The following is an 18,305-nucleotide window of genomic DNA, read 5'->3' on the forward strand; positions in this document are numbered from 1 at the left end:
ACACACACACACACACACACACACACACACACACACACACACACACACACACACACACACACACACACACTTGTACACAATCAGACACAAACAGCTAACAATACATTCTAATCCATTGTGTGACTGTAATTCACTCCTTAGTGATTCTTCTACTCAACATAGATAACTGTGCAATTTCTTTCTTTCTTTTTTTTTTTAAAGCAAACCAGGAGTAGTATAAATATTAGGAGGACGTCCTAGGTGCTGTTTTTTTTATTTAATTCAGCCACGTGTAGAGAGCATTTTCAAGACGTCTTGTTCCTCTCTTTGACTCTGGTGACGGAGAAGATGCAGGATTCCCCCCCCCCCCCCCCCCCCACAGTCAGCCTTAAGGTCCCAGCCCCTATAATGCTACTTCCGTTGCAAAGTGCAAGCAGTTAATGTCTCTCCGCCTCTCCCTTCCCTTCCACTCGGGAACCAATGCAACAGCAAAGAAAGGAAAATGTTCAAATGCAACAATGGTGCGGCCAGTGTCCAAAAGAAAGCAACCAGAAGGGAGAGGGCAGCGAGAGAGAGTGCATTTGTGTCTCAAGAAATTCAGTCCATCGAAGCAAGAAAAAGTGTTCCTTATCACGTGCCACTGATCAGCTGATTGGAAGAGTGGTTATACCTCCCTAGAAAGAAAAGAAAACAACATTAATACACATATCCACTGACGAGAATAAAATGCACTTTCTTTCAAACTAGAGATGTTAAAAAAAGAAGATTAATATTGATTGTTATTTTGTTTTTATAAGAAAGGCCACCTAATCTGTAGTCGAAGTACCACCAAAGTATAAAAGACTACAATTCCCACGGCGCTAGTGATGGGCAACCTGCTAGAAAGATGCAGTCGAGGAACAGTTTTTAACCGCTCAATTACCCTTTAAGTTATCAAGTTATATAAGCCTTAACAAGACAGAAAGAAAGCAAGAAAGAACACCTAATTAATTTTATTTGAGTTTTGCCTACTTGTTTTGACTATTGCAAAGGCCTCTTTTCTTCGTTGCTTGTGTACAAGTTTGGTATTTTATTTTGAGCAAACCCATCGCATAATATCATCCAAACCATCGGAGGCCAAGCACCTCATCAAAACAGAACGACATTGATCTTATATTGAACCGTTCCTTTTAATGTGGTACATCTGTACAGTGATATTGCAATGACTTACGATGCAGTGAGAGTGGAGTTGAGGACCAGAGTGGTGCGTATCCTGTACAGCTGAGCGAGCGTCAGCTTCTTGTGCTGCTGGACCGGAGATTTCCTCTTTTTAGGCGACATCTCCCCCGAATCACTGGGGGCTGGTGTGTCGTTTATCCGTTCTACGCAGGCAGGTGGCGCCGTTTCCCCGTCTGAGCTGTTGTCCCGGGGCTCCTCCCACTCCCCGGGGGGCGTGGGGGGGGCCTGCTTCGCCTCCGCTCTCTTCAGGGTGGCAGAGAGTTTATTTGAGATGGCGCTCAAGCAGTCTTCAGACCGGTCGATGTCGCTGGAAAACATCTCCAGGCAGTTTTGTCCGAGCTCCGTCAGACTTCTGCTGTGAGCCAGCGGCGATGCGACCCTGCGTTCTGATTGGTCCGGCCCCTGAGAGCTGGGTGTGTCCGTTGTTTGGGTTTTACCGTAGAGGCGCTGCAGCAGATTGTCCTCGGAGCGGGAGAGAGTCAGGCTGGAGAGCCTCTGGAGGCTGTGGAGTCGGGGCTGAACGTGAGGCCGCCGGCGGGGTCTGGAGGACTGGATCACTGAAATCTGAGACCCTAAAGAGGCCGCATCCTCCTCCTCTTCCTCATCCTCCTCTTCCATCTCATCTATCTCTGCCTCCTCCACCTCCTCCCCTCCTTCAGTCTGGCCCGGCTGAGGCTCTCCCAGGAGGGATTCGGGGGAGAGGGTACCGTATGCGCTGTCCATGGAGAGGGAGCGGCCCTGGGGGTCCGTCTCCTCATCACAGTAAACACTGGAGTGAACTCTGAGAGTGGACTGCTCGACCTCCGACCTTTCAGAGAGGGGATCCACGTCCGAGTCTTTCTCACCGGACCCCTCCAGGTTCATGTTGGGGGCTGGGGGCTGTTCGCTCGGTTCATCGATGTCCATCACTGACAGGGTCTCAGTGGAGCCATCTGATTGGCTGAGAGGAGAGACTTGGTTAGTTAACTGGATCGCTACTCATGAAACTCAAATGTGTAATGTCACACACACACACACACACACACACACAAGTCGTTCTCCATCCAACACACTAAAACAATACACCATTAAAAGAAGTCTCTAAAACTAAAAGGTAAAAAGAGTATTCACGGATAATAAATATATATATACACACACTTATATGTGATCTTTGATTACTTTGATGTATTAGTGAGTTCTAATGGGGGTTGATTTGTTCCTTTAGAATAATATTTAGGCCAGTAGAAGAAAAAAAAAGTTTGAAGTGAGTAGTATAGTTTTGTGAATACATCAAGTTACATGTATAAAGTTTTGTTATCATTAAAAAAATTATAATATTTTTGGAACATTGTTATGAAATGGGTGTAATTTCTTTCAAATGATGCAACAACATTCCCATTAGCATCCATCCATTATTTAATGCAGTTGATTCGTAATATGCAGTACCTCGAGCTCTGCTGGTTTGTGTGCCTCAGGCAGGGGGAGCTTGAGTTGCTGCTCTCATCTTCCTCCTCCTCCTCCTCTTCCTCACCCGTACACCTCTTCTTGCTGCTCTGCTGCCGGAGAACCTCCTCCGTGCGCAGCCTCTGGAGCTGGTTCTGCGGGGGGAATACAACCACATTGAGTTTGGAAACAACATCACAATGTCTCTGAATCTGATTTGCAAGCTCTGTGTCTGCAACATGTAATACGATAATGTGTCTCGCTCACCTGGACGTTGCAGATTGCATCGATCCAGCTTCGCCCCTGGGTGGCGCTGTTGGCTTGTAAAGTGTAAGCTGCCACTGCACTCTTAAACTCATTGAGGTAGATGAGGATGAATGAGCCTGCGGGGGCAAAAGCACCACAAAACAGGATTAGATCTCCAAGGGCGAACATTGAGACAAAAAGCTACACACTTGAAGTAAAAGGTCAGTCAGCGATCTCCAGAGATGGAAATGTAACTCATTTCGACTATATGTCACGTATACTTGTAATCCATTACATTTGCCTGACAGTTTTTGATTCCCAACTGAATTTCTCACATACATCATAGATTAAACTATACTATGACCAAAACCAGCAATATTTAAAACAGTTAGAACTAGCAAAACCCTCCACATCTACAGCAGTAAAACTCAACATGCACATGAATGCAGTAGGGCTGTCCGAATACCATTTTTCGGGCTCCGGATATTCGGTAGTAATCAGCAGCGAATATTCGGGGGGGGGGGGGGGTTGACGCTTCAACACGTGTATTTTGGTGTATTCACGACATTCATTTTGTTGTCCTACAGTATTGTTGTTTTATAGTTATTTGTTATTCTATAACACATAGGTTTGAGCAAGCTCTCTGATTGGTCAATAGGCGTGTTTGATTCCACGATCAAACAACGATCAAATAGAACGTGCCTAATCACAAAGTATCCAGTGGCCTACACACGCCACTAGCCTACCGAAACTACTTCCATGAGCCTACATCGTGTGGTTTCCATAGCGACGTTTAGCGACACACAGCCGTTACACTGTTATACATTGTCTCTCGTTGGAAATCGGCCAGAGTTAGCGGACATAAAAACGAGTCATCGCTTCGCAGCTACTGGGCTCCATCTCTAGACAACAGAAAGATGTGGAGCAACGCGCTTTCTGCCGGTCCGGGACACGCCATGAAACGGCCACTGGAGGAAAGCTCTTCCTATAACGTAGTCCTACCCGTGAACACCACAGCACCACCTGCAAAACAGTCTGGCTTGGAGTTCATGGAGAGCTGTTTCAAGAATTGCACTTTGAATGGCAGCATGAACATCCACCTTCATTCTGAACCCAAAATGTTTCAGCACCATGGACAGCCTGATTTGATTTGTTCCGCTATTCCCACACAGTGATCACTCAGATATTTAAATAGCCTAATTCAAGAATTGTTTTCAATAAATTGGTTAATAATATATTATTTACTATAATTATATCAATAACTGCAAGCGGGGTAGCAGGAGTGTTCGATTGATCGGCTATCGTTACCATGGGAACTACTTTCTAGGAACTACTTTCTGACGGAGATTACCTCAAGCAGAAAGCGTAGGTTTGGGAGCAAATTAGCCCACATTATGAAATTATTTTACGATATTGTTGATTACAATGATAGTTTGTGTAATAGAAACGGCCTCTCGTGTATGATTGCGTAAGTGTTACCCCCCCCCCCCCCCCCCGAAGAGGCACAAGCTCTTACGTTGATATTGGAGATTTCAATCAATTCAATTTGAAAAGAAAACGGGGAAATAACAAACAAAACGAATAACGAAATTGAAACCTGAATAGTACTCCAACAAACGAATATTCGGATATTCGGGTACAGCCCTAGAATGCAGTGATATTTATCCCAAAACATCACAGTAAAAACAATGACAAAGAAAAATAAATATTCAAAAAATCCAACTAAAGTCATTTGCAGATTCTTATGTCAAAAGTGTCTGAATTAGGAAGACGACCGTCCGTCTGTCTGAGCACTCACCAGGGTCTTTGAGCTCCTTACAGACGACGTTTTGAATGAGCAGAGGCTGACGGATGATCTTCACTTTCTCCACTCTTTTCACCGACTTGGTGATCAGCAGCAGGTCAGTGAACAGGACACAGTGGACGTCCATCTGCAGGGGGATACACTCACGTCAGGTGGGACAGAAAGGTCATCCTCTTAATGTGAAATGTGAGGCGAGAAGCCAGATGTTGAGAACGAAAGATAAGAGGAGCTCGTGGTGTGTCGCTGAGAGTCAGACTTACTCGGCTGTCCTTGCCCTCTTTCATCTTCAGCGTCCCCTCCAGATGCAGCTGTCGGGTCTCCTCCGGGGAAACTCCTCTCATGGGAGCCATGAGGTCGAAGCGGTTGAACTCCTTGAGGATCTGACGGGAGGAAAAAGACAAAAGGCATGAGGTCAATCCTTACAGAACGCCTCGTATCGGACTGAGCTTTCCTGAAGAAGGACACGTGAGAAAGCTATTAAATAGTGTCCTACCTTCTCCACCTCCTCACTGCTGCCCTCCACAGCCTCGTAGGAGTCTATTCTGGCAGAAATGGTGGCCAGATTCTGTTGTTCCTGGCGCTGTCTCATCTTCGACTCCACGCTGTTGATGAAGCCTTCCACCGCCGCCACCTAGAGGAGGGGAAATCACAAATACACGTTTAGATGTTTTTCCGTAGTTCACATTCTGCCATGTGGATGTTTTGGGTTTGGGAACATTGTAACTCTTAAATATTGTGGGGTAGTTTAATGTGCAGCGATGCATCAACATAACCATCTTTGTAGTGTCCTTGTCCTGAGAGAACAACATTTCTCTGATCTGGTTTTAGATGTCGTGGTGCTGCATTTTCAGCCGGTCCCAGAGGGTTTTTAAATCGTTTATTTAGCTTAGGAAGTAGGCAATTTCTTCTACCCACACTTCATCCTTGCAGTTTATTACAAACATGTCAACACATTTGAAGGTGCATGATTGACCCTAGATAGAAAGGCTGTATGAACAAATGTAATCAGTTCAGTAACTAAAACTGTCTGGCGTAATTATAAAGTGATATAACATAGAAATAATGGAAGTATTCAAATCCTATACTTTAGTAAAAGCATCATATAATACTGTGCAAATACTTAATACCGACAAGTGACCAATCTCCTGTATCGAAAGTGTATTCAGCTAAAAGTAAGTAAGTGTAATTAGGATGATGTATCAAGTATTTAAATGTAAAAGTACTTGATGGGTTATTTAGGTAAACTTAGTTCAGGGTTCATACACCTTTTCACCAATGACTTGTCCTTGACTTTACCTCATGACCAAAACAAGTACTCTTTCTCAGCGGTACTACTGAAACATTTTTATTTTAACATGGTAAGCTGGACAATAAGGTCTGCATCTGAAACATGTCGTGAATCTAAAACAAATCAAAGAGGCCTACTAGCTCCAACAGACTAAAGCACTAGAGGGCGTGATTGTAAAACTCTCACCAGCAAAACACCTCGACAGTTAAATGCCATTTTTCATTACTAGACGACACAGTATTTATTATCGTTATAGTATTACTATTTCGGCGATTAGATAAAATATAAATTATATTTGCTGCAACTTTGGTTACATTTCCATGACTCTGGGAAAATATTGTTTTCCATAACTTTTCCAGGGCCTGGAATTAGCATTTTAAGTTCCATGACTTTTCCAGGTTTTTAACGAGCGTAGGAACCCTGTTTGTTACATATTAATAATGCTCTTACCATGCTGTTGACTTTGTCCCGTGTCGACGGGTCGTCCGTCTTCTTCAGGACCCTCGTCAGCAGGAGGGGGTATTTGGTCAGTCTCTGGTGAGGCTTGGCCAACATGTCGATGAGCTTCAGGCGGTTGCACTGCTTATGGGTCTCTGCCCACTGAAGAGACAACAAGACAGGGAATCAGACCTTTAATGAGGCATACATATGTAAACAACACACCGTGTGTTTACCGTGAGTATCTGGGATTATCTTAAAGGTGGGGTAGGTCATTTTGGAGAAACCAGCTCGAGTGCGCTAGAATTTAAAAATACACAACCGGAACAAATCTGCCACTTCCTCACAAAGCCCCTCCTCCAACACACACGGACGCACACATGACCAATGAGGGCACGAGATAAGTTTGTGCACAGATGGAAGGCTGTCAGGCAGGTAGGCCATCCAGTTACTTTAGCCGGGCCGGCTCAGATGATTGGTCGTGCTTTTTACAGCGCCACGGCTTCCAGAGATGACATTTCTTTATGGATTTTTTGTCAAAGCACTTCAGATATTCATTGCTATCGGGACGTTAAGAGCATTCCATGGAATATAACAACAAGTGTATCTCGAGCCGGTTTCTCAAACTTACCTACCCCACCTTTAAATGTCTCCTATTATGCTATTATGCTATTTTTAGGCCTATTCTATGGCTCTCAGATATATAAATGCTCCCGTGATTAAATGCTCCAAACCACATTAAGGATTATGTATGAAACAGTATGGAGCTCAAATACTTTTTCTCTCTCAGGTTTACCACGAGGTGAGTTCCTTTTTTTATTTCCTGCTTATTTACACAAACTCTCCAGTACAGGTTAGCTCTGAGTGTTAGCAATGCTAATGTAAACAAAGACCATATTACGTCCAAAACAGTCGGGCATTGTTTCTGATAGCAACGTTTCTGATTGGGCCGTGGGTCCGCATTTCAGATATTACGTCATATTGGACGTAAATCTGGATCAGCTCCGTTGTACCCCCGTTTTTAGAGATTTGGGTACGGAGGAAAAGAGAGAGGGTTTTATTTTCTGACGCTGCGTGAGTTCCCCGACACACCGGGGACACATGTTGATGTAGAAAAGTGGAGGACTGACCGTGACGTAGGTCCTGAACAGATCGTTGTCCCGCAGCAGCGTGCGCATGTTCTCCATGATGCCCTCCTCCTCCATGCAGTACCGGATGTACGGCTGGAACCTGGAGCCAAACTGAAACAAACAAAAACATGCATGAGAAATATTACTCACATCCTCCTGAGGGAAACATATTCACTTCAGTCTAACGTCAGCATTGTATTATATTTTTAAGTAAAACGTTTATAAAACAATCCAGAAATGATCTTTAGTGTTCAAATATAATGGGTATTGGAGGTGCTGGCATATTAAAGTACTTCCTTCTTCATATCTCATTTACGCAAGTAAAAAAAATGGCTGCAATAAAAAGTGTGATAAACATCAGCTTGAATAAGCAAAAGGGAATGCAAAGTACTTTTCCCATAACCTTCAATCAGTCGATTAAGAAAGGGGGGATTTCCAACAAGCTGACAGAGCAAACACTTAACTTTTCCCGAGAAATAACTATTTACTTTCACATCAAAAAGAACACAATGTCATGGATAATACACAGTCCAGATATTCGTTCAGTAAAATGTCTAAAAGAATAGATGCAAATACAAATTAGCTACTAAGAGATTGATAAAAAATAACTACAATTCAATTTATCAACTGACCTGTTTTGTACCAAAATGATTGAAGGTATATGGAAACTATTAGGTTCATTTTATTGATGAATGAAGTCATATTTTTGACTTGTCAGATGTATGGGTTTTAAGTTATTGAGAGTTTTATCCATAATATCCAAGACACAGATAATAAACCAAACTCAAAACATTCTGTAGATTTGATCGAGACCATTAGAACAGAAATGAATCGGCTTGTTAAATGGCCCACTAACCTGATTAGCCTGAACTAATCAGTGCTGCGTGGTAAAGTCTACAGGTTCACGGAGTCCTGATAACCCTTTGTTTAAGTAGATATTGGAATATATTGTTACTATGTAAAGATTAAGATTCCTTTTATCGTCACGACACAGAGTACCGCGAAATTCCAAGCATTCCTGATGGTGCAATCCCACATGACAGACAGTATACGTATAATAAGTAAGTATAAGTATAATATCACAGTGTGGTGTGTACTGACCGTCTGGAAGCCCTGGTGCAGGTCTGAGGGGTCCAGCAGCGCGCGGTTCTGCCGGGCTTTCTGCAGGACGGGCAGCATGACGGAGTTCCACAGGGCGGTGTGCAAAACCACGAGCTCCTGGATGTTGCTGAACAGCTTGGTGGGCTCCACCTCCGTCAGCAGCCCGCTGTCCTGCAGGTTCAGCAGCCCACACAGGAACAGCTGGGGAGGGCACACAGAAGATTGAGTTTTCAAATAATGTTTATTGGCTTTTCATTTTTTCTTTCATTGTTGCCGTGTCAACGCTTCTGGCACATTTTTTCAAAAGGTTAAAGTCTTTTTGTAGTTATGTTTGAATCTTGGAATTTCAACCTCAGCTTCTATAGTACTGTCTATTTGTTTTACTTTTTAATGCTATTTTATTTGTACTTCAGAAATATTTTGGACTGTTTATTTCTAGTGTCTTAATTTCTCTTATGTACATTGCCTTGATTTTTATGTTGCTGCAACGCAAAACATTCCCTTAACATTATTTAATGTTGTTTTTATAGGCAATAATTTAAGCTTTGTTAGTTCCAGGTTTAATATGTGCAGTAAGTTCATTTCAATAAGTCCGGTCCTCGACTAGTACCGATTTTTGTATTTGGCCCACTGTGTATTTGAGTTTGACGCCCCTGTTCTAGAGGATTTTAATTTGTATTTTTTATAACTTTTCACCAGATGGCACATTTTCTTTCCATTTGGGATTTTGTCCGGGACTGAAGTTGATTAAAAATGTGACTGATGAAAGTGCCGAATAATATCATCATAAAAAACATTTTTAAAGCAGAAATGTTTGTCCTATACTATAGCATTAAGCATAAAGGTTAAGCCGACACAGTCTTCAAAGCAGAAGGTTATCCCTCAACACATCACAGGACTAAGGTCTTTTTCTAAGGCTTACTGAGTGGTGATAAGGCGCCTAACAAGAGAATCACTGTGTGTTATCTCTGTGGGTACCGGAGCCCGTTGCAACACATCCATACAGTATCAGTGGTCTGTACAGTAGTTCCTCACATCAGTGATGACTCGGAGTTTCTTTATGTAGGTCGCCTCGGTCTGCAGCAGCTCCCAGATCGCCTCCTGCTGGTGGAACTGCCGCCGGGTCAACGTCTGGAAACACAAACGTCTTATTCAATATAACAGAAACATTGACAGATTCTTCATGTTATCGCATTACATTGTTATTACTAGTGATGTGTGCCTAGGCTTTAATACAGGATGGTCTATACAAACAAACGCACATCAGATTGTTATAAATACAATAAACATTGACATATTCTTCTTCAACTCGTCTGCCTTTTAAATACAGGATGTTATAAAGGGCACCCGGTGGAACAACGCCTCGTAACATTAACTTAATCACTCTCTGTGTTTGAGTAGGCAACCATTACACAACAAACCCAGTTACCCTTTACCTACCATACTACTATAATGATGTGTTCAAATGTGTTTAACGCATATACTTTGGCTGAAAATATGATTAAAATATGATTTTTTTAATTACCGGTAGATAAGATTCGATTTGAGAGGCCTAATGAAGCTATTTGGGGGTTTTCTCTTTCTTGTAGTGTATTATATAGGTTTCTGTGCATGTCAATGGTCTGCAAAGGCTACAATCCCAAAGTTCAAAGTAGAACATTAAAGAGCTTTATCAACATTAGAGCAGGAGATACGTCTCAGTAGAGCCACAACATACACCTGAAAAGGAGCATATTTGGGCCCCTTTAATCTTTGTGCTGACGTGTTACTACCTCTACGAGAAAGCTAAAAGCTAAAAGACGATGTTTAAACTGACAGTGAGCCACGTGATGTTTTTCGTGTGAATATATCGTGTTTGTATCGATGTATTTCATTTCCATTGTTTGTATGCAAGCTTTTCATATTCGTATGATGTCAATGAATTGTGCTGTTCGACGCTGTTGTTGTTGTTGAGTCACACCCTGAAGGATTAGTCACATAAATAAAAGGAGTCAGTCCTTCCTTCACGCTCGCAGACACCAGAGTAACTGGTTCTGATGTTTTCCAGCAACTCATTATCTCGTCAGTGTCGTGGCTTGCGTAACTTTGGGGCGAATGTACATTATGGGAGCGAGCAGCAGCTGGGCGTCTTGCTGATCAAACATTAACAGGTGGACAGCGTGCAATGGCATCGTTGACTTTGGCACGTCGGGTTCACGGACAGCAGTGAAACCGTAAATCGCTGTGTCAGCATCATTCCGGGAAAACAGGCATCAGGTGTGAGCGAGACACACGATGAGGAAGTGAGAGTCAGCGGCATACTGAATCATCACAAAGTGATATTAAATGGCAATTACCAGATTTCTTTTTGTCTCCTATGACATTTACTACAAAAAAGAACAAATGCAAAGGAGATTTAAACATTAAGGTTTCAGTATAACATTTTATTTTGTAAGCTATGCCCCTTTTTTCCACCAGATTTAGACATTTTTCATGTTTGACCTATACATGCTGTTCTACTGATAGCCTGCTCAAAAGTTATATTAAATCAATATAAATTAAATACAATACAAGTGGTCCTTATCATTGAAACTCAACCAGACGAGGAAAAAAGTCCTCTTCGTATTGAGTGTATCGAAAATAATATTCTTTTGGTGTTTTGCATAACGCTTCAAAATCAGTTTTTTCTTATGAACCAGAACAGTAGCATTTTTTCAGTTCAAGGATCAAAGAATCAAATGAAAAGGAAATAGTATTGTAGCATCTTTAAGCTAAAAGCTATTTGTCCTAATTCACAATTAATGTATTGAAAAAAGGCACAAAACCTCAAGAATTAAAGAACATAAAACATTTTTTTTATCTAATTTGGTTTCTAGCTAGACATTATATTCCCGTATCTTTACACAACCCCCCCAGCCTGTGTGTGTGTTCACCTCAGAGTCGTCCAGCAGCATCTGCCAGCTGTCCTCCAGCACCAGGTTGGTCTCCTGCTCCTCGTCCTCCTCCTCCCAGGAGTCCTGGTTGAAGGAGAGCTGCTGCGGCACCTTGGGGAGCCCGAACGTCATGTAGGAGTGCAGTTTGCTCTGGAGCTGCTCCAGACGGTCCGCCTCCTGCAACCACACAGGGAAAACAAGCCTAATTACATTTCAACAAGGTTAGCGGCGAGACGGCGAGAATTACTGTCCACTTCTGTCCTTTGTGTCTCGATTTATTGTTACACTCAAACAGTAAGTAAAGATGAGTCCCCGCATTAGCATTCAAATCCAGCCCTTCACTGGCGCCTTAATTCTTAAATCCAACAGTGGCTGCTATTCAGCCCTTTGTTCAGTCTGGCAGGCTTTACGCAGTTATGAAAATGAGCTCTGTGCATTGAGACCACTTTCACAATGGGAGACTGAGGGGTGGGGGCAAAAGCTACAGCATGGAGAGGGGGGGGGGGGGGGCAGAGGTTTATAGGGCATGACCCCCTTGGAAGAAGTACTATTAATAGAGAGAAATTGTACAACAGTGATCAGTGATTAGCACTTCTTTACAACGTTGTTTAGTGAAAGGCCGTGCTGACAGTGGTTCATCTCTACAATATGGGTGGAGTGAGAGGTCCAGGTCCTGGGGAAGGGTCTCTGGTCCTGGAGGGGTGAAGGGGGGCGGGGTGAATAGAGATGAGGCAGGCAGTGACAGGTGAGTGACAGATACTGTCTCTGCCTGACATCTGTTACTGTGCAGGATGTGACCTCAGGGCGGGGAGACAATCGGAGTGTGTGTGTGTGTGTGTGTGTGTGTGTGTGTGTGTGTGTGTGTGTGTGTGTGTGTGTGTGTGTGTGTGTGTGTGTGTGTGTGTGTGTGTGTGCGCTTTAACAGAAGGAAGGTGATGATTATTGTTTTAAACATATGATACAGAAATGTAAGGAAAGGTTAGCCATGGACGACGACTTAGTTGTCCTTATTTTTATTGTGTTATTACTTATGTGTGCTTTTTTCTATATTTAACATGTTAGCTACGTTCTATTTAAAACACATGCTGGATAGAGACAGGCTTGCTGTTTCCTCCGGTATCCAGTCTTTAAGTCGAATTCAGCGAGCCAACATTGGAAGAGAAGTATCTCGTCGTCTAACTTCCAAATAGCACGCACAGGTATTCCCACAACGTCAAACTATTGTATTTTCAAAATTGAACCATGGATGAAAAAGGCCTAAAAACGCATCTTTTTAGAATAGTCTTTAACTAGATTTTTAAATCCCCCACATTATGCCATGCGGGCATGAATGTCACAGCTTTTATTATGTTGTTTTAATTGTTTTTTATTGTTGTTTTGTTTCACCCTTTTTTAATTTTTAATTTTGTAGCACTTTGAGTTTTGTTTACGCAAATGAAAAGTGCGCTTATAAATAAAATATATTATTATTATTATTATTATTATGAATTGAGCGAGGCTTTTCCTCCTCCTCCTCACCTCCAGAGGAAAGTGTGAGAGCCAACAACACGAGACCTCCAAGGGAAATTACCTCATGGTCAGGACCTCAAGGGAAACGGACCCCCTCCCACTGCAGCTCGCTACCGTTTAATGCTTCTTTATTTTATTCTGAGATTTGTCTGGGAAGCAATCGAGCCTCATCAACTTATACAACTCTACAACAGGCGGAAGAACATGCTATATTTCCCTTTGACCCTACGCTAGAATACAATACATGTATGTAGAAATAAACCACAGCAGCCATTAAAACCAATTTATATTTCGACCGTTAGAATAACATTTTTTTCGCAGTATTTGTCGAATGTGTTCATGTTCCAAGTATTAAAAATGTGTCTGCGGCAGTATCAGTTTGCGTGAAGTGCTCTGAACTCAATATGACGTGTCGTCTTCTCCGTCCGTTACCTTTCCGAAGGCCCCCGTCCCGGCGCTGGAGCTGAAGAAGCCACTGAAGCGGCTGGCGGCTCGGTTCTTCCAGCTGTCAGGCCCGGCCCCGATGCCGGGCAGGGAGCCCAACCCCCCCAGAGCCTCGGGGATGGGAATATTCGCTTCTCCCAGGAACTCGGTCATGTTCTTTCTCCGTCGAGCCTGACCCTGCGAGAGCACAGACAGAGAGACATTTAAAACAAACAGAAAATGAAAGACTTGGCACGAGGGGACTTGTCAACGTTAAGGGGAAGGGCGAACGTTTCCAGTCAGTCGGAGGGAAAGAGACAACGAAGGAAAGAGAGAAATACACAAGGACAGGATCAACAGGAAGTCAGAGGGGAATTCTGTGCAGGGATGACATCAGCGGACCGTTAGAGCTATCCCGACGACCCGACGCAAACAGGAGAGGGAAGGACGGCCACTTCCTCGCCGCGAACGCTCATTACATCACAAGGAGGTTGTTCCATAAGAACAGACCGCTGAGTCTGGCCATTGTCCCCCTCCATTGTTACCCTGTCAGCGGGCCCTGCCTCGCTCGGACAATCTCTGTCCACTTTACGAGCCGCAGCAAAGCAAACAAACAGTATCTGAGGAAGCAGTTGTTTTTGCCGTTAGAGAGGAATCTGCTGGTGGGGAGTCCGGCCGCTGACCCCCCTTCAAACAGCGACGAGGAACTCACATTCCAGGACACTGACACTAAACTAAATTCTTTCCCTGATCATCCCCCCCCCCTCGACGTGCGCACATACAAACACAATGCAGGAAAACCACTTATGTCCAAAGTTGGTACGTCGCCAACAAAACAAGACATTCCTGCAGATGCAGCAAAAACACACTCTCCATTACAGGCGGCTGAATACATGCAATCGCCATGAGGATACCCATTCAGAACAGCACGCATGTTAAACTAATAAGCTTCAGTTAATTGATAACCAGACATTTTAAAGTACTACAACTTGTGTCAGGTTTGAATTGCTACATTGCAGCAGAAACAGCTGGGTTTCCAGCCGACGGCAGAATATGTCGAGCCTTTCTTTTCAAATGAATAGTTATCGAATATGAAATGATTTCCACATGATGCATTATTAAAAGTCTAACCACATAAGCGTTGCACTTCTATAACAAGATGGCGAGTCTTTTTTAATCAAGAAATCAATGAAGCTGAATTACACAGACTTGTTTTTTACTCAACTCACTGCTTTGCGAAAAACCCGGCCCGACGTTACCTACAACAAAACTCAACTGCGGAAAGGTGTTATGCTAATAGCAGCTATTGTAACCGTGAGCCTGAATATTGACGGTAAACAACATTGTCCATCCCCGCAGCTCTCGGTCTACATGTGCCATCTCCACCAATCAGAGGGCAGCCCAGTAGACTCTACAGAGCCTGGGAGGTAAAACCCGGGGCAAAATAAAGTCCGCCATCACTCGCTGCTGCTGGTAATACGTAATGAAAATGAGAGCTGTACGCAACTGGTTTTATGACACATTTGTATCAACTTTCCCACTGGAAATATCTGAGTTTTGGTGTTTATAGGGAACATCAAACTAACACTGTAACTTTAACAAGAACGCTGACTCAATGGGTACAAACTGCACCGACAAACCGACTGGATAAAGGTCTTCCGAGGTTGGGCATCCCAGTTACTCAAAGTAAACACCTTCCATTACACTTCAGATAAATAATTATCCAAGTATAAAATGTGCGGCATGTATATTCAACAAACAAAAATGTAAATATTATGAACAGCTCGAGTCAATTAATTCCATTTTAGGAAGAGCAAGTCGAGCCCTTTGTTAAACCACTTAACGAGAGTAAAGGCATACAAGTGGGCCATTCAGATGCATAACAAGATAATAAATCTGAGTGGGGCGTCTTAAAGGTTTTCAGCTTTTAGTCCTTTTATCTTTTTTTAAATGATGATGTCCAAAGAGGAGAGTGACTTAACTGCAAATAGAAATGTTGGCTTTAAAGCAAAAGGGGAAATGGGGCACGTTTTAAAGTAGTTGTAGCGAAAGGGAAACAAGTGATTTAAGGGAGTTTTTTAGGGGGGATTCTGGGCCAACTGGGCAAGGACACAGGTGTCAGGAAGTGTTCAGTCTCCATGGACAAACAGTGGAAACAAATCTGGACCCTGTACTCTTGACAGCGAACCAACGGACAAACTGAAACCCGGTTTGTTTGAGTTTCGTGACGGCTCTCGGGAAAGAGCCTGCTTTCACCTCTTTAGATTTAAAAACACCACTACAATCTGATGGATTAAATAATTAAGTATGCAAAAAGAAAGCAAGTATCTAGACACTAGATTCTCAAAAGACAAGGCCAGGAAGTTGTAATTAACACACGGATAGTTTCCCACCACATTAACAGTGCTCACCATAGACGCCAGAGGCATGTCAAAAGTAACAAAAACCATCCTAATCCTTCAATTGGATTCATGGATCGCAGCCCATTCCGGAACCAGCTGCTGCGCTCTCAACTGCTAGCCTCCTCTCTCTCCCCAAATCCAGTGAGAAAGCACACACATCCACGCCATCCGGACCTTTGTCGCAGAAACAGTCCCAAAAGCGTGAGTGACAAACGCTGGGTTAGAATTCCAGGATGAAGATAACAGTTTTGAACTTCATACGGTTTTCAAAGCGTTCCAGCTGACGGGGTCCTGGTCTGCGTCCTGCCGAGCTTCTCTTTGAACCGGGATGTGTCTCTGTCTCTGTCCTGATGTCCAAACAGTCAGCGGTTGCATTTCATACAGACTCTGGAGTGAAGTCATAGCAACAAGGAGGATCCTGCCTCATTGTACTGGGCAGGAAAGAGTGGGAAGGGCCGGGGCAAAAAAAAAAAAAAAGGCAAAAAAAAGAGCGGCTGATTTAAATATTTGGAGGCGGAGTCAGGGTGACAGCTTGTGAGGGAGTTCCCTGACACACACACACACACACACACACACACACACACACACACACACACACACACACACACACACACACACACACACACACACACACACACACACACACACACACACACACACACACACACACACACACACACACACACACACACACACACACACACACACACACACACACACACACACACACGTCCCCTTTAGGTCAGGCTCTACAGGCACATGTAGACATAATCCAATGTATCCAAGATTAGTGGAGAATGGATACCGAGCAATTACCTTGAATAAAACCCATGCAAATTACAGGGTGACTGTAAACACTTGGTTATTTTCTCTCTTGAAGTTCCACTATTCTTTGTGCCATCTAAAATCTGTGTTTAGCCCGGAGACCTTTGAACAATGCCAAGCTGGCTGGCCAAAACAAGGAACCAGAAATGCCCCGATAATGGCCCAACGAGAAATCCCCTTTACTTGCATGTTTGAGCACATTAAATAAGCTGCTTATCCCCAGTAGATAAGCACAAGCAACACCAAATCCTTTGGGAGGTCTGGAAACCTTGTAGAGGTGACACTATCGCAGCTATTCTGATAACAAAACAATGGTTTTAATTCTCTAATCTCCGTTTACAGTCTTTAAAATAAGCAGATCTGCAGTTTTTATCTGTTAATACCTTGTTGCAGGAATCTCAATAGGAGGTGTAATAATTCGTCTTGATTAGGGATCGTGGTGCTGCATAGATGTAAAGACCAACAAGTTGTGTCCACAAAGTGAACAAAATATATATTTTATCATTTTAAGAATATCTTTCAACTACTATTAAGAAAGATCCTCAACCCTCACTACCGTAAATCCCATGTAAATGATTGCAGTCAGAATAATTTATGTTTTTCAAATCTTGAAGCCTTAGTGTGTTAAATAAAACAAGTAATTTGAAGAGGGCGCCTTCGTATGGGGATTGTTCACAACAATGAATCTAAAAACTAAGAGAAATGTGTTGTTGAAGCTCTAAAACATTGTAGTCATATTTCTGCAGGTCATAATACTACACAACATTGACTTTAGTTGACAAACACAAGATCCTAGTAAACACAAAGCCCCTCATGGTAGAGTCTGGTTAACTAATTATGTTGACAAGGATCCCCCTGAGCCTCCTGTGTAAACCTGTCAGTCAGCACCCAGGGCAGCCAGATCCAGAGCTCTCTTTGTTGAAAAGCCTCGGGCTGTGGGGACTGCACCATGTGCCGCCGCCACGTTAACGATATCAAGCTCCCCTCAGCCTTATCTTATCACCGCCGGTTTGTGGCGTTAACCTTGGCCTGGAAAGGAGAAAATCTTTAAATGGGAAGGGACTGTTTTAATATAGAAAAAGCAAAGAGAGACACTTTTTTCTGCTACTGCCTTTCAACTGATAACAGCTCCCCTTGATCAGGTGGGTTGATTAACGATGGGAAAACCGCTGACCTTCCTTGACACACACTAACACAACCAGGAAATAGAAACTTCCAAAGAAAACCCCCGTAGTTGGTGGTCAACACTTGTTTCGCGGTTCAAGGCCAGTTCAGTCCCAGTAAGGAAAACCACACACACCAACAGAAGCTCTGAGCCCCAGGGGAGAGGAGAGTTGTCAAAACAATGCTGCTTCTTCCGGACCTCCCCCATCATTTCTGCAGCGAGGGTCCCGGAAACCTTTGCACTTTGCCCAATACACAACTCCCCCTCACTACCGCACACACACATTTTAACTGATGTTTCAGTAGAGCAGAGGACATTGATCCAAAGGAAAAGACAAGGGAGGATGATTGAATGTTGTTGTATTTAACATGTGTCAAATCCGGACAAATCTTAAAGGGCCCATGTCACGCTTTTACGGTTATTACCGTCCCCTTGTGTTATGA

At 43.3% G+C, this 18,305-nt stretch overlaps 1 protein-coding gene across 4 annotated transcripts in view; it reads right to left on the bottom strand.

Annotated features, from left to right (window-relative positions):
* Positions 1 to 344: 344 nt before the first annotated feature.
* Positions 345 to 18,305, bottom strand: part of plekhg5b (pleckstrin homology domain containing, family G (with RhoGef domain) member 5b) — an 84,203-nt gene continuing 66,242 nt past the window's right edge. For all 4 annotated transcript variants that reach the window (XM_034086748.2, XM_034086751.2, XM_034086752.2 and 1 more), the window contains 13 exons: positions 13,480 to 13,668; positions 11,539 to 11,715; positions 9,662 to 9,757; positions 8,627 to 8,827; positions 7,526 to 7,636; positions 6,408 to 6,557; positions 5,163 to 5,300; positions 4,930 to 5,049; positions 4,664 to 4,796; positions 2,887 to 3,002; positions 2,623 to 2,774; positions 1,190 to 2,137; positions 345 to 653 (listed from right to left, as the gene is read on the bottom strand). In XM_034086748.2, coding sequence (XP_033942639.1) covers positions 644 to 653; positions 1,190 to 2,137; positions 2,623 to 2,774; positions 2,887 to 3,002; positions 4,664 to 4,796; positions 4,930 to 5,049; positions 5,163 to 5,300; positions 6,408 to 6,557; positions 7,526 to 7,636; positions 8,627 to 8,827; positions 9,662 to 9,757; positions 11,539 to 11,715; positions 13,480 to 13,668 — 2,541 coding nt within the window. In that variant the 3' untranslated portion in view covers positions 345 to 643. The remainder of the gene's footprint in view (positions 654 to 1,189; positions 2,138 to 2,622; positions 2,775 to 2,886; positions 3,003 to 4,663; positions 4,797 to 4,929; positions 5,050 to 5,162; positions 5,301 to 6,407; positions 6,558 to 7,525; positions 7,637 to 8,626; positions 8,828 to 9,661; positions 9,758 to 11,538; positions 11,716 to 13,479; positions 13,669 to 18,305) is intronic.

The sequence above is a fragment of the Pseudochaenichthys georgianus genome, chromosome 7, assembly GCF_902827115.2.
Source record: "Pseudochaenichthys georgianus chromosome 7, fPseGeo1.2, whole genome shotgun sequence".
Lineage (NCBI taxonomy): Eukaryota > Metazoa > Chordata > Actinopteri > Perciformes > Channichthyidae > Pseudochaenichthys > Pseudochaenichthys georgianus.